General features: G+C 32.4%; 1 protein-coding gene across 3 annotated transcripts in view; it reads left to right on the top strand.

Moving 5' to 3' along the window:
• Positions 1 to 4,454: 4,454 nt before the first annotated feature.
• The window catches only part of LOC106874988 (WW domain-containing adapter protein with coiled-coil), a 90,697-nt gene continuing 77,882 nt past the window's right edge, over positions 4,455 to 17,269 (top strand). For 2 of the 3 annotated variants that reach the window (XM_014922956.3, XM_014922926.3), the window contains exons 1-2: positions 4,471 to 4,654; positions 4,854 to 4,887. In XM_014922956.3, the coding sequence (XP_014778442.1) occupies positions 4,614 to 4,654; positions 4,854 to 4,887 (75 nt within the window). In that variant the 5' untranslated portion in view covers positions 4,471 to 4,613. Of the gene's footprint in view, positions 4,655 to 4,853; positions 4,888 to 17,269 lie in introns of all 3 variants that reach the window. The other variant, XM_014922940.3, reaches the window with a different exon arrangement.

Genomic DNA, 17,269 nt, shown 5'->3' with positions numbered 1-17,269 from the left:
TCTTCTTGTGGCACAAGTATACCAGGGAGCCTGAACCAAATGAATCTCCTCAAAAAGAAAATCACCAGCTTTCCATGCTGGCATGGGTCAGATAGTTTGACATGGAGCTGTCCAGACTTATATATGTATGTATATATATATATATATATATATATATATATATATATATATATATATATATATTTCATGGTTAGCACCTGGGGTTGCTGTGTGTGTGTGAATAAAAATCCAAAGTTAAGGAATAGAGTATTTATGTTTCCTAGCTAGCAGACCTTGGAAGTAGTAATTACCCAAATGAGGGGTACTCTGCTACCTATTCATCAGGCCAAAGATACCTCAGTCAATGTACCTTCATTTGACTAAGGTATCTTTGACCTGATGAGTAGCTAGCGGAGTACCCCTGATCTGGGTAATTGCTACCTCTGCTAATTAGGAAACTTATGTAGCCTCGATCTTATTCACTCTGTTCCCTAAATTTGGATTTTTAGTTGCATTACACAGCAACCTCAGTTGCTAACTGTGAACTATAAAATAACTTTTTTCGGCTTATCAAACTTTGATACGAGAAAAATCTACAACCTTCTATGTCAATAAACCACTATTGTTCCTGAAAGTTGGTTTTTATACCTACTACGGGCTGCTTGAAGCTGACTAACTTCCTACACCTTGATCCTAGGATCTTACCTTTACATATTACTATATATATATATTTCTGAGGTTTAATATCTTAAGATCAGCTTTCACCCCTTCTGCTCATATCTTCCTTAGTCTCCTTCTTCTACTTGTTCCTTCCAAATGGATCTCCTTGCCAGCACATTCGTCTCTCTTGCATCAGTGTTTTCTCTCAGCCACTCTGTACCACATGCTCACACTACACATGCGACAGAGCATGCTTGGTTCATTACTTTCCAACTTTTACACATCCTCTACATTCAGCCCCCATATCTCACTACCATGCAACATTGCACTTTATACACAATATAAAATTTACCCTTTGCTCAGAGAGAGGAGGAAAAGAGAGAGTATCCTCATGTTAACAGTGGTAATAGTTCCCTGAACATTTTCCATCCTCTTTTTATTCTGTCTACTGGCATACTTTCAGAACACTTTCTATTGCTAAAGAGGTTTCCTAGGTTATAGAAGTTATCAACTACTTCCATACATTCTTGTAAATATTATAAAGAGTTTTGTATTACAAACAACTCTTGTGCTTCTACAAAAATATTTTATTCACTGTCAACCTATCTTTGGTTCCACTACACCTCTTGTTCATCCACAGATCATTGTATGGAATTACTACCCAATCCTTTTTCTGCATACTGAGCACTATAATTTCCCTAATGGCATCAGAGTTCTGCCGTCTTTCCCTACTTTGCTATGTTTACACTGAGGCATCCTCTTTATTCAAGAGTTTGTCAAAAATTTCTCTCAATCCTAAATAATCTTTACTATGAGGACTGGGTTATCAGGATAAATGATTTCTGTTGCAGCAAAATTTGAAACTGAATTAACAAATTGCCAAGTAAAAATCACAGCCTTTTCATCTGATCAGCCAAGTTATGGAACAATCAGCATTGAGACATGACATGATGCATCTTTCTAGAAACTGCAAGAATGTCCCTTTGCAAAGCTTTTAAATGGGCATGTTTTGAGCACCAAAGTTCAGTTTGTGGCCACCTGCAGCTAAGCTAACCACATGCTCATTTTGGTGCTTTTGAGTCATTCTCATGAGTCTTTACTCAACCTAGACAGCAGCTACAGTTTGTGGACATGAACACACATTGTGACACCATAAGCAACCAGTCTCAAATTCCTGTTATTGTTTGGTGATCTATAACAATTAAAGTAGGCTGAGATCTGAGCTTTGGGATACACTTACACCTTAACTTCCTCACTGTACCCATTGTCAATTTTCTCTGTACTCATCCACTAGTCTTCTTAATGACCGAGCTGGCAGAATCGTTTGCCGCTACGTTCCGAGTTCAAATTCCGCCGAGGTCGACTTTGCCTTTCATCCTTTCGGAGTCGATTAAGTACCAGTTACGCACTGGAGTCGATGTAATCGACTTAATCCCTTTGTCTGTCCCCTCTATGTTTAGCCCCTTGTGGGCAATAAAGAGATAAGTTTCCTTAATGACCAGTAGACTACAGAATATTAAATGCTGGGATAGAAAGACTTAACTAAAAACTTGTCTAGTAGTTGTTTTACTATGAAGAGAGCATCGGTTGCACTCCGACCCGACACAAATCCAAACTGCCTCTAGCTGGATTCTCTTGCAAATCAATTGAAGACAGTATTCCTTTAATTTCTTAGTTCATCAGTTTGACACTTTGTGTAGATGTTCTTTCTCAAGCATCTCCTTTGCTTTTGTAGTAGTTGATGATTAATCGGCCACGCTTGTCATTAATAATGACACCTCACTGTATTATTTGGTTTAGAACATGGAGATATATACACAATAACGTATAGATGTTTGTATGTATACACGCGCACATATATGCATATATATGTGATATACATATACACGCTTTTATTTATGCGCGCACAATATCTATCTATCTATCCATATATATATATACATACATATATATATATATATGACTCACATATATATAAAACCTTTACTGTCGATTAAACGCCAACGAATTTTAATATCGATTAAAACGCTTTTAGACGTGGTCTTCTTTTCCTCGCAACACAAAACGGGGAAGGACTCTATAATCGGTGTTGGGTCGTCTTATTCGGATTAATTGTAGAAAGGGAGAGAGAGAGAGAGAGATAGAGAGTGAGAGAATGAGAGGGGGAGGAGAATGAGAAAGAAACTGAGAGGGAGGAGAGATATTGGTGTCAGTGAGAGATTGAGCCATATCAACTGTAATGTCCCACAGCACATTCCAGTATATCTATATATATATATGTGTGTGTGTGTGTGTATTTGTTTACGTCAAGCTTATATATAAAAACAGTTGAACAGCAAAGCGAAGAATTGCTCAATACTTTTTAGTAGAGTACACTATAAATGTTTAGAATGAAAATATTCCTAGTAAGCCGAAACTTCGAAAAATCACTTTCGACCTTTTCCATGAAAAAATTCACACACACACACATATACCATCAGATTAATGTATGTACGAACAATAGATATGAAATGAGATGTCGAAATATTAATAATAATGTGTATGTTATATATGTGTTACATGTAGACACATGAAAAGAATCTACACGTGTACACTTCACAGACACACACTAGAGTGAGGGGGGAGTGTTAATAGGAAGATATTTAAAATATTCATGAAAAAAAAAGCTATGAAATTTATATATGCATGTATGAAATTTATATATATATATATATATATATATATATATATATATATTCAATGCATATGTAACTATACATGAATATTGAAGTAAGCACTTATGCATATGCATCAAAATGTGTGTATTTATATTTTTATAGTAATGCTAAACATGTATTTTAGCGTATCCATATCTATGTTCATTTATTTATATGTATATTTAGTATTGTTGAAGTGTATTTGTAAGTAAAGCCCGTATTATATTTGTATCTTCACTAATATTAAATGATGGTAAAGTGGAAACGTCTTGTGTACGCGTGTGCAAGATTACTGGCTGTTTTATAACATTATATATTCCCTTATTGAAATAATAAAATTACTACTTCCTGTTTTTGCCATTTCGAAATCAGCTGTACGTAGATTTCACTACTATAGCAATAGAGAGAGAGAGAGAGAGAGAGAGAGAGTTTAAGACTAAAATTTAAGAAACCGAGCGAAGTTCTGAAATATATTGTCTTAAACCAACTGTAAGAATACATGTAACACCAATACTAGCTTAATGTCTAACTAGATACGTATTGTTGTTGGAAATTACCTACTCTATTAACAAGTTCAAATGTAGCTTATCTTGTTATGTTGTTGAATTTTTAAAAAATCCCTTTAAATTTAGAAATTATGTCTTAATGAATAAAAAAAAATTAATGAAATTATATAAGACTTGCACTGGGACACATCGGCTGAATAGCAATAATAATAGTAATAATGATATTATTGTTCTTGGTAAAATTCTTTTATGTCAATCTTAGCTGGAAAAAAATATTGTAGTAAGCAAACTGTGTGTGTATATATGTGTATATATATATATATATATATATATATATATATACACACACATGTATATGTTGTATGTGTAAGTATTGAAGTAATAGGTTTGATATAAAAGTCGGTTATAATAGTAATATAAAAAAATATCCGTCTATGGTAGCAAACCGAGATTAGTGTGAATTAAATATACAGTAGCAGGAGAAGTCGGATTCTATGTCCGCCGACCATGTCGGCATCAACTCATTGCGTGATAGCGACCACGACGATGGTGCTTATGATGTTGATGATGAGAGAACGATATGGATCCGGAAGTGATCTGTCATATGATCCGTGACGTCATGACTAAACCATACACGAAATGCATTGTGGCCCGGATGTAAGATGGCGGCTGCTGTTTTCTATGTGAAATCTATGTAGATGACCGTGAATGAAGAAAGCGTCATAATTTAGCAACCTGTGCTGCCAGCTGCACTTACCTGACGCCAGTTTTAATGGTAATGCATGCAAGGAAACTTCCAAGACTCAATGATGGGTACAATATTGTTTATAATTTCCTCTCAATTCAATTGTTTCTTCTCCCATATTCCGCCATCTTTGTTGTCAAAACGTTTTTTTCCCCCAAAAATGCGTCCATTTCCGCAGTCTGCTCTAAAAACACAAAAACTTAGAAAAGACTTCTTTACAATAATTCTTTTAATAATATTTTCTCTTCTTATTTTCTTTTCTTTTAGGTATGGTGATAAAAAGGAAACCCATCTGTATCAGGTAAATGTCTGTCTCGTCTGTGTGTGTATATATATATATATGTGTATATATATGTATATATAATATATATATGTTATATATATATATATATGCTGTTACTGCCTTTATCCTTTTTATACGCTTTTGTATTATAAGATATATATACTCGCACATTTATATGTACATATATGTGTGTGTGTATATATATATATATATATAATATATATATACATACATGCACATATATGTATCCTAAATTATACACGTATTTATGTATATATATATATATATATATATATACATCTATGCATATATACGCGTATATGTATATATGTATGCATATCAGTATTTTACCTATGTGTACATACACGCACACATATATATATATTCATATATAAACAACGTATAATGTATATATATGTATATATAGCTATGCACATTGATATCTATATATAATATAGACACAAACTGTCAAGCCTACACATGGGTTTGCTCCCTCCTCAGTTCCTGACAAAATACTTTATGGTTTAGAACAGAGGGATCGACTATAATAATGTTCTGTAGATTACAGCTCACCGCCTTGTCTAGCTTTGGAGTTCCTGAAATGATAACTCCAAGTTCAGTTTAGTTGTCAATGGTTTATATTTCAACTATTTAATAATATGAATAAGTAGTGGGGGAAAAATGGCCGGTGCTGTGGTCTTTTGTTGTCGTTTTTAGAAAGCTTTTTCTTAAAAGCTTTTTACTAAAGAATGCAGCAGACTGATCCCTCACTACGTGGCCGCTCTCATGATATATGTCTGTCTATAATAGTCATCATATCTCTTACTTTTTGCCAGCTTGCCTCGCCTCTTTTTTTCTTTGCTCGCTTTTTTTTTTTAATCTCCCCTCCCATCAGTGTCCCGCTTTACTGTGTCCCCCCCCTCTTTTTTTTAGTTTGTTTAATCAGTCAATCTCTATTTTACTGCATTTAATTTTAATTTTAAAAAAAATGTGACAAATGTTCCTTCCGTTTGATTGAATAAATCCTCCGTTTGCCTGTTTTAATTTATGATCATTTATATTTTGAGTAAAAATTGAAAAAATATTTGTGTGTGTATATATATATATATATATATATATACGTAACTATAATGAAATTAGTAATTTGTTTTCTTTTCCTGAATTTTTAATTAATAAAATATTTACAATGATCAGACGGCATAAAAATTCATTCCGATTATTCTTAAAGTGTTTAAATTTATACTATGCCTGTTATTAAATAGTTTAAATAACGGCGAAAAAATTGTCTGTATGCTTTATCCTGAAGTGAATGTATCAATATATATGTAATTTAAGTCCGGCTCCTGTTATCGCTGTATTACCGGTCTATGTAGACTACTGGGACGTGCCGATATCTCATTTAAAAAAGCTATCAGAAGTAGTCGTCTTTATTGATGGAAGGTCTGGGACCCCTCCCCTTTATATCGTTACTACGTCTCTCTTTTATTTGATCGAGTATATTATATATAATATATATATATATATATATATAATCTCTGCATAGATTTTTTTTTTTGGTCATATTCTAATGCTATTCAAACTCCTTGTCTATCTATTCAAATTATACACCACGATAATCCTGCAGATCCTATTCAATAGGATATATATTTCCTGTTTTTGTCTCTATACAAACGCAATTAAAATCTAAGAATAACTTCGATACCCCAATTCTTATCATCCACTATGGATGGATGGGTACCATTTTAAACTGTATCTCTTGCTGTAGAAGCTCTCATAACAGCCATTTAAGCAGTTTTTTTTTTTTACATTCTTATAATAAAAATTCATTTGGTTATATATAAAAAACCTGTTTGGAATGTATTTAAAAATAAATTTCTTAAATGTATCTTAATTTGAATTAACAAATATTCTACATACTTTGTGTGGTGCCTTTGTTTTGACAGAAGAAAAATTTAAGCTTATTATATATGTAATTGCGTTAGTATGCATTCTGTATTCGAGTGTCATATCATTTCATGCATGTATGTGCATTGATGTTGGAAATTTTGGTTTTTGTGGGGGGAAGTAGTAAGGTGCAAAGCTTATATCTATATTAAAGAGCTAACACCCGTTTATGTCACGTGTGTATTTATCGATGCTACCATCTATCTCAGGTGCATTTACATGCATATATGTCTGTCTGTGTTGCTAATATAGTCCCATGTGTGTATAAGCAAACACACACACTCCTCAGAAGCTATAGTGCAGAAATAGAGGAATTTACATGAAAATCACATTCTCATATTCTAAATAACAGTGCATGTTTTACCTGTGTCAGAATAAGTATATGTTATGTACTCAAATAGCTGATGATGGATGATCTATACACAAATATATATGTATAAAGATAAATGGGTGTGTATGTATGTATATATATATATATATATATATATATATATATATATATATATATATATATTCTCACATATCACTGCATCAGTTGGAAGAATAAGGATAAAACATACTAAGTTTAGTATTTAATTTATAAATACAAGAAATAACTGGATGGCATTTTAGTTACTGGTACAAGAATATGTAAATATCCTGTGAATTAATATAGGATTTATAGAGAACAGGCATGTGTGTGTGTATATTGTGATTTAATTGGTAAATATACTAATGTAGTTATGAAATAAACTTACATAGAATTTTTTTGTACATTTTATCATAATGCAAATGGTTGTTATTACTGTTAGGTTTTATATGTGTATAATTGTAGTAATTGCAATAGGATTGGAATTCATTTCAGTATTTTTCAAAAAATTATTTCAGTATATGTTAAAACAATATTTGGAAGTTGAATTGTCAAACAGATTTTGCCCTCTTTGAAAATTATAATGGGTGTGTCACATTTTCATGTTCTAGATTTAAATTGTCCTGCCAGTGAATTTGACATGTTGAATTTTTTGTAATTTATACATTGTGTGTTGCTGACCATTTTAATTTAGAAGTACTTGATAATATATAATACACCATAAATTTATATTTTTCTGAAGAATCATATGACCAAGTCAGTAATATCAGACCTCTGATAAAAGGGTGAATGGTTTGTATTGTCTTATTTTGTTGCCACTTTTTGTCCTGAGCTAAGAAATTTAACTCTCAAATGGCCCATGTCAACAAACTAGGTATCATCCCTGTATTTGTAATAAGGGCCTTTTTAATTGATGAATATTTGTTTAGTATACTGGTTTCAAATCCTCAGTTATAAACATGGACTGAATTGTCACTCTGACTTATGTAGATTGATTCCATTGTCATCATCATTGTTATAAGTTGGTTTTCCAAACTAGTGTAGGCTAGATGGTCATCACAGTCCATTTTGGTTCTTATATGGATTTAGTACCTTCCTAAAGGGGGTCAGAGGGACAATGTCTTCCTTCTAAGTTTGTTTTGGGTTTTAGTTCTATAACCAGCCTCTTTACAGAGTGTATTGGGTGTATTGTAGCAGAGAGGTTGTCATGTCCTTGACAAGCCAAAATGTCTTCTTGACCCTATGTTGTCTCTGCTCAGTTGCTAACATTGCCAAGTTTGCAATTTTTGGTGTTGAACCAATACTTTTTTTAACCACACCTGCTAATCTGTAGAATAGGAAATAGTTGAGGGTGTTCAAATTACCACCCACCCACCAGTGCAGGACTAGGTAGCCTATTAGCATGAAGAATAATACATTTAACTGTCTGGTGGGATGAGGGCGGGGGGTGCAAAAGTGAGGGCTTTAACCACCATTCATTCTGCAATCCTTTTGATTGCAGATGATATAAGGGATTGGATTTAAGAAATGCATCCGATTTTCTGTTGCCAGGAACAGGTTATTGCTATGAAATATTCGAGGGTGATGCTTGCCATCAAAATGTTTGGTTTACCATTTTCAGAAAAAATACTTGTAAGACATATTTTATGGTGGAACTCTTTCTATCAGGAACATGAGTAGCCTCTGGTAACTGAAAAGGAATACACTGTGATAAACATTAATCTGATACCATTAACAAGAGAATAATACATAGGTATATGAGGTCAGGTTTCCATTATTTTGGGCCATAAATGAAGCTTGTTCTTTGGAAGAAGTTTTGTCTTTGTAAATTTAGGACATCTGTGCATGTAGTCCTTGATATATGAAAGCCAAGCTACCATGCTCAGGTAATTGTATTTAGTAGTGCTAACTGTGGACATTGTCATGAACACTTTGATTTGCTTTTTGGACCCTTGAGGTAGAACAAACTATTATTGTGAAGAATGCTATATTCTAGAGTTAATATTTGACATCTTATAAGGTCCTTCAGTATCAGAACAGTTACTTCTGACATTTTTAATTCTAAAAATGATTTTGCCTAATCAGATCATGCAGGCTATCACAATGCAACGCATTAGTTCCTATCCAGTGTCTGTAACTATTATTATCCAAGTTAGTATCCTACAATTGCACTCTAAAATGTAACTGAGAACATGTCGGTGTGGAGGAATTGAATTTTCCTCACATGTATAGTGCACCTCAGTATCTTTGAAAGTGTAACCTGTGAGTGGTCTTGCATTATTTAAGATAGGATAGGTCTATGATTAAGATGTAAGCAGAAATTTCCTACCAGTTAAAAATGAGCAGTTTGTGGTCCACTCAATTGCCTTTTCTCTCAATATTTGAATAATTAGGTGCAGCAGTGATTAACTTAGTTAAAAAAACATACCTGAGTAGTTATCCACAAACAAATTCCTGTTATAGACTACTCAGTAGCATTTGCTGTAAACGTGATGTCTTTATTAACATCAAACGTCCTCACATCAAGATCTCAGCAGGAGCACTTTTTAAATTATTAAATAGCTTTTACTGAACATTTTGTCCAACCAAATTCAGCTTGTTTGCACAATTTCACAAAAGGTTTGACCATTTCAGAATATTTTGTCAAATGTCATCCATAAAAAAAATAACTAATACAAAAACAGATTCAAAGTCTTTCTTATTAGAGACTAGAGAAACCTAATAGCTTCTTGATCAACTGTCAGTATGGAGAAACAGCTTCCTTTGAAATGGAATGTCCTACAAGTGATATCTTGTGAATGGCATATTCTTCTGATTTAATGATTACAGCCGTCTTTCATCCATCCACATCAGATTTAATTTCTTTCATGGTAGTTGTCTGAAAACTTTTCATAATAGAGTATTTATGTTGTCCCTCAAGGGCTTTTCTATTATACATGGAAAAATAGACTTTGTATTTTTATGCCTTAACATATTGTTGTCCGTCTCATCAAACTAAAAGGGTATTAATGCACTTTGGTGATGTAATTTTGCGAAAGATTCCATCCCAAGTAATGTCTGAGAGTTCATTGTGATTAACACTGCCTTGTAGTCACCACTAGAATAGGTAATACCTAGCTGCTATTTTCAAGTGAACCATCCTCTGATATGCCTTGTTCAACCATTACAATTACTATTGGGAAAATATAAATTAGTCTACCAGTTACAAAATATAAAGGCTGTTCATTTTCTTTTAATTTAATACTGGCTTCATAGCATCCAGCCATAAAACAGTCTCAGAAAACTTGTCCAACTTATGTCACCATGGAAAAGTGATGGTGATTAATACTGGCCTTTTTTTTTTTCAGCATATCTGTATCTTCGTTAGGCTTGATGGTTAATTAATCTTCTGTCAATGTTTAGTATATTAGTTCTAACAACACTAGTACTTTTATCACAGTCTCTGACTACTTGTTTTAAATCGAATGTCTGTCTCTAGAGTACCTTAAAAGGGCTTCATTGTTCTGTTTAATTGGCAAAAGCAAAAGTGACTTTTGACAAGTTAGAATTGACCAATGAGTATCCAAAAGTTTTTGAAATTAGGGTAACCTCACTGCTGGGATTGATTTGCATACCCCAACTGACATTCAGTTTTAATTTTAGGTAAAGTAGTTCTTTTCTTGCCTTCTGTGTCAGGCCTTTCATCATTAGTTTATGAAGTTATTCAGCATGTTCTACATTTTTCTTTTTAAAATTAATAGTTGGAAGTGGTTCTTTTTGTTAAACAATTTCTCTAGCTTTCCAATTGTATGGCATTTATTTTTAATAAACATAACTAAAATTTTGAGAAAATATTTTCATCATACATGTGCACATCAGCTATTTTAGGATTTATTTCATAAGAAATGTCATTTCCTGTTCTATGAAATTCATGTGTGCATCAAGTGATGTATTTACAAACTGCATCCAAACATCTTTGGTCTATAGCAAGGAGTTTTCAAACCATGGTAACAAAATACTGGAATTCTCAAGTAATCACTACCAACTAAACACAAATTGTGTATCTAGAAAATGTGTAGATAGTCTTTTGCTGTTCCCATCCACTTATTGTTATGAAAGGTTTTCAACATAGTTTATAACCAAAAACAAATTCCTTACAGGTTGTCAGTTATAGAATATGTGAGGGTGTCTGCAATTTAATCATTAGAAAGTGTCAAGTGCATCCTTCTTAGTAAAAATGTAAGATAAAATTAAATGAAATGGATTTCTTTCATAGGTATAGGGTCAGAAATTTTGAGATTTTGATTATATTGACCTCAGTACTTGATTACTGCTTTTATTTATCCTGGAAGGAAGAAAGGCAAAGTTGACTATAGTGGAATTTGATCTCTTTATATTGTCTGTTCTGTGATATTGAACCATTTTACATTATATTCTTTGCATGGAGTATGCCAACACTGCTGGACATGACGAAGGGGTACGTTGAAATAAAACTTTTGAGAACCACTGATCTAAAGAATATCTGATATATGCTTTCAATGAGTCTCATTTATATTAGTTAATCTTTGATACTGTAGTCACCTTGATCAACCTTATCAAGCTCACAATACTGAGATTCATTGCCGAGAGGATGCAAGAATTTTGCTATAGGCTCGAACTACTCTTGATGTGATATAAAACAAAATTGGTTTGCCAATGACCAATATTTTATACTTTACATTATCCATTTACCTCATTGATATACATCTTCCAGTTGCTTTCAGTGAACTATTAATGTCATCTATAGTATAGTTTCACTGTTGGCCTTTTATAAAAAATCATCCATGATCTCCTTTGGGCTATAACATTCATCATTATCTTTCAATATCTTTGTTCTTAGTGTGGCTGCAAATTATCTTAATTATGCTTCAACAATGTCAATCTCAGTCAGCACTAATTTAGACCCTGCTGGCAACACCATTTGTTAGGAAGAGTATAATTCACAAGGATATATCAATAGTTTGACAAGGAACACCAAAAATCTCTCGACTGCTGCAGATTAAAGGGAACTTTGACAACTACCAACAGTCTTATTAGTAGAGGAGATTATTCATACCAGTTTCATGTTACTCAATGCTTTTTTTTCTGCTAGAATTAATTTGTAATCATTTAGTTTGAGCAATGAGGAATTAGATTGAAAGAAGTCATAAATTTAATGCATTAATTTGTTTTTACACATTAATTGGTTGAGATAGTTGACATTTCTCATTTGTTATGACCTTATTCTGATGTAACAAAAATGATGCTTAGCTCTTTGAAGCTTTGCACTTATTCTCACAAAAAAAAAAAAATGCTCAACCCTTGAAAATTTTGCAGGGATTTTATTGATGGTACTTGAAGAAATGTGTGACTGAAAGAGGCTCACAAAATCTGTCATCATCATCATTTAATGTCCACTTTCCATGCTGGCATGGGTTGGGTGGTTTGACATGGAGTTGTCCAGACTACAATTGTTTGTTATGGCATGGTTTCTACAGCTGGATGCCCTTCCTAATGCCAACCACTTAAATTTGTTGGGTGTCTTTTACATGCCACCAGCACATAAACTGTAATACATGATAAGTTCTTGTTTTAATTTAAAATTAAGACTTTATGTACCTCAAGATCAGTCAATACAGAGTCTATATATTTCCTCCTCAAACACAATGAGAATTAGCTGTAAATACGACTGCTTCTGCAAATCAACTTTATTTATTCCCTTATTTAAAATGTAACTGTTATCCTGTTCTCTGTGAACATGCTATGTTCTGCACATAATTTTCACCTTTCTCCTAGGTTCTTAGTTTGTTGATCATATGTCCAGCTTGGTTTTGATAATTTTTCTGTATATTTTGAGAATTTCTTTTTAGAAAGATGCCTGTTAGGTAAGATATTTTAGTCAGTTGGTGGTCTTAATTTTGTGTGGTTGTTTATCAGTATTATTTCCATGTTCTTTAAATAGTAAAATATAACCTAGATTTTATTTTTGTGTCTCTTAAAGGAGTTTATTTTATGTGATTCCATTTATGCCAGTTTGATTATTATGTCTTACAATAAAGTAATAATTGATATTAAAGTCTACACACACACACACACACACACCTATCAGTTGGTGTTAAAAAAATTATTTGGTTTGTGATTTTTAGACCAACTGATTGTATAGTTGCTATAATTTCATATTCTTCCATTATTTCATAATTTCATTTGTCAAATGAAGAATCCCTCACACAGTTCCATCTAATTTAACTTGAATTATTTATGAAATCATAACCAAAGTAGCTAGTTCTAAAATCTATATGAGATGCAAGTAGTGACTCTACTAAAAAGTAATGACTGTTACCACCTCAAAGTGATTTTTCCATAAAGAACAATATTACTATTTTTATCCCCTGGAGGACACCTCCTGGAGTTAAAAAGAGTAGTAACATTGTTCTTTACGGAATAAACACATTGTGGTAACAGCCATTACTTATAAAAATCATAGTTATTCATTAGTTGGAGTTATATTTAATGAGAAATTTATATTTTAAAAAACCTTGTTTGAAATGTACTTTAATAAAAAGTGGTTATAGTATAATTACTTTTATTTTTGATTGAGAAATGGGTGCTACTATTTTGTAAATCTTTTATGGTATATCTGAATGAAAGTGCTTATTAGGTCAAGCAAAAAATAATTTTTTATTGAGTAGAGTTCTGATTTTTCTTATTGGCGTATCATTATGTAATTTCAAGGTTATTGGAAAAGGAATATATAATTTCAAGTCAGATTCTGATTGGAATTGTTTATCTACAATTCCTACAGTAAAAATTTCACTTGGTAATATTTAATTAAAAAAAAATTTTTTTCATGTTGAAACTAAATTTAACTTTTTAATACCAACTTGGCCCAAACTGCCAGGCTCTGCAATATAAAGCTCCTGTTTTAAAGTTATTTAAATTAAAATATTCCATGTTAATTTGTTCCAGACTTCAGCTTAATAATGACAGTTATTTTACTAAATTCTTCATTATTTTCTATATTAATTGAAACAAAGACTATTTCCACAAAAATTTGGTAACAAAAGGGTTAAATTAAATACATTATATTTAATTTGCAACATTGTGATATTCTGAATCAGTACTTCTGGGTGGCACCATTCCCTGGGAAAAAAAGGCAGTGAAAAATTTTATAAAGTATCAAGTACAACAGGGACTGTAAAATAGTGGAGAGGAGGAGAATAGAGGCATCTGTAAAGTTTTTTTATAGTCTTTGTCTCCAATTTGAATATTAAAAGAAAATTTTAAATGTAATATCATAAACTGCTTATTAATCACAACAATAATAATACCATCATTAATGATAATAGACTTAGAAATATAAATAATTAGATAAACAAAATTGAATACATATATACCACTTCTACATCCAAATTATAAGTGATGAATTTGAAAGACATTGACAATATTTACAGGTATTAAAGATGGTCACTGTATCTGTAAAATTAGGTAACATCCTGATTGTGTGTGCTTGAGTATGCATAGATAATGCTTGAGTGTTGATTCTAGCTGAGTGTCTTTTAATCTTAATGTGCCTATGTATATATGTGTGTGTGTGTGTGTATATATATATATATATATATATATATATGCGAGTAAAAATAAATACAAAAAAGGTGGTTTTTTTTGTATGATTGTGTATAGAGGAATATATTATTTAGTTTAAAAGAGTTTCAACACTGTCTGTTTTTTATGTTTTATTTATATTCCTGCAGAACCAATGTGGGGTATAGAATATGGAATATACAATATATAAAATAAAATAAAATAAAAATCAATGGCACCATGAAAGAAAGTATTGAATGTAGATGAAATATTGAGTGTTCAATATAAAGGATCAAATATATAAAGGCGACTCGAGTTTCAGGGCTATTTCCCTTCGTCATGGCCGGTATGACAGACTTTAACAGACTGTCATATATATACACATACATACATACATACAAATAGGTCTCTGCCCTCACATAAACAATCAGCATGTGTGTATAAACAAAAAATATAACTATACCTGGTAGCTTATATGGGTACATACCTGTGTATATACATAAATTAAGCACAAAGGATGCATCCCTTTAGCATGTGACCCCAGAGCCATGTGCTAAAGGTTGTACCAATAACTAAGGTCAAAGAACTGATGCCTCAAACAATGACTTAATTATAGTAAGGTGGTATTGTAAGTACTGAGCCACATCAAGATAGTACCTGGAACTCAACTACTGGTCTGGTGTAGTATGGTCATTAAAAAGGGGGACGGAGGACATTTAATTGTTGCAAAGGGGACATTGAAAAATGTGCTGGTAAAAGAAAAAGGGCAACAGTTAGATGTTTCAGCAGCACTGATACAGAAAATACAATTATAAATCTGATTGATAAATTTCAACTGGTATATAGGAAGCATAAAGAACAAGAGCCTGGGTTTGGCAAAAGTTACATGCTAAAGATTTGGTCAGTAACTAAGATTAAATGGTGATGCATCAAACATTTGTTTATAGATGAGAGGTGCCATGATAAGCAGTCACTTACATCAAGGTACTACCTGGAAACATATTTCTCTTGTATAAGGGGCTGTAGTTGAAAAGCTTCAAGTAGTTCTAAATGTATACTGTATCTATATCTTACAATTTGGAGTTTTGTTACTAAGATGTTAGAACATGGAAGAAGATATAAAAATGAAGAAAAAAGGCATATATTACTGGGGAAGAGGAGGCAGTTTCAGAAAGCTGATATAATCTATGCTCCAAGTGATATGTCAGGGTTCATTTTCTTGGCCATAGTTGATCTAAGATGCTGTTTCTCATAATCTTTTTGTAAGGGTGGGAGCAAGATGGATAATTGGCTCATTGGGCAAAAGGGAGAAATATATGAAATGGTTCAATAAATATATATTATGTTCACTATTTTTTCGTTATTTAAAACAAGATGTTATCCTCAGAAATATTTCATGTTTGGAGAAATAAAAGTAGTTTTCTAGGGAGAATAATTAACCAGCTAAACCAGTGCAGCCAGGTAGGTATTTTAGAGAAAAACAATACAACAAACAAAATTTTGTTAATGTCATGTGCCTAAAAGCACTGATAATAGTGTAATATTGTTTTATAGAAATTATATTTGGAAAGTATAGGACTGAAGTACAAAAAGAATTGAAAACAATTTAAAAAAAAAAATTCTGTAATTAATTTTCGATATGATTAGCACTGATTTCTAATCAGGTATTACTATTGATTTGTAAAATTCAATAATTAAAATTATCCTCACTTGAAGTTTAAAAACATGTACAGTTAAATTTATCTTCTTGCACCTAAACTTCTATTATCTTTTTCTAACCTGAGAAATGTAGGTGAATGAAAACTAAACTTTGAAGTAACTGCAAATGTGTTTGTGTGTGTATCATCATTGTTTTAACATCTATTAGTGCATTGCATGGGTCTGATGCGAATATGTCAAGGTAGTTTTTTTTTATGGGTGGATGCCCTTTCTGTTGCCAACCTCTACTTGTTTCCAAATGAGATAATCTGTTTTTTGAATAACAAACAACCTGGACATGTTTACAGGGAGATCATGAAATATGTCAAAAAGTCCAGACATGCTTTGGCAGTGGACTGCAAGTAAACAACAGTGTAGTCAGTGGTGCCATTCTTTACAACTTTGTGTAAAGACGCAAGAAATATGAACTCTTGCACGCACGCACACACATGCGTATCTATGTACATACATGTTGGGCTTTGAGTTTCCATCTGCCAAATCCATTCACAGGGCTTTGGCTGACCTGTGGTTACAGTTGAAGTCACATGCCAAAGATGCCATGCAGTAGGACTGAACTTGAAACCACATGGTTAGGAAACAAACTTCACTACACAACCCTGCCCCTACCTGTGTGTGTAAAAAGAGTGAGTATGAATTTATTTATATAACCTCCATCCATTGTAAAACTGGGTTATGTTTCAAATTGGCTTTTTTTTTTCCTTAAGTGTTACATATATTTTATTAACCTGTTTAATGTTTTAATAGTTATGTCACCTTGCCTATGACCTTCATAATATTTAAAAAAAAAATGTTCTCTGTGTTTAAAATATA

This window comes from Octopus bimaculoides, chromosome 8 (genome assembly GCF_046866305.1).
Source record: "Octopus bimaculoides isolate indiv1 chromosome 8, ASM4686630v1, whole genome shotgun sequence".
Classification (NCBI taxonomy): domain Eukaryota; kingdom Metazoa; phylum Mollusca; class Cephalopoda; order Octopoda; family Octopodidae; genus Octopus; species Octopus bimaculoides.
Note: the sequence above shows the minus strand (reverse complement) of the source record. Positions and strands in the feature narration are given on the sequence as shown.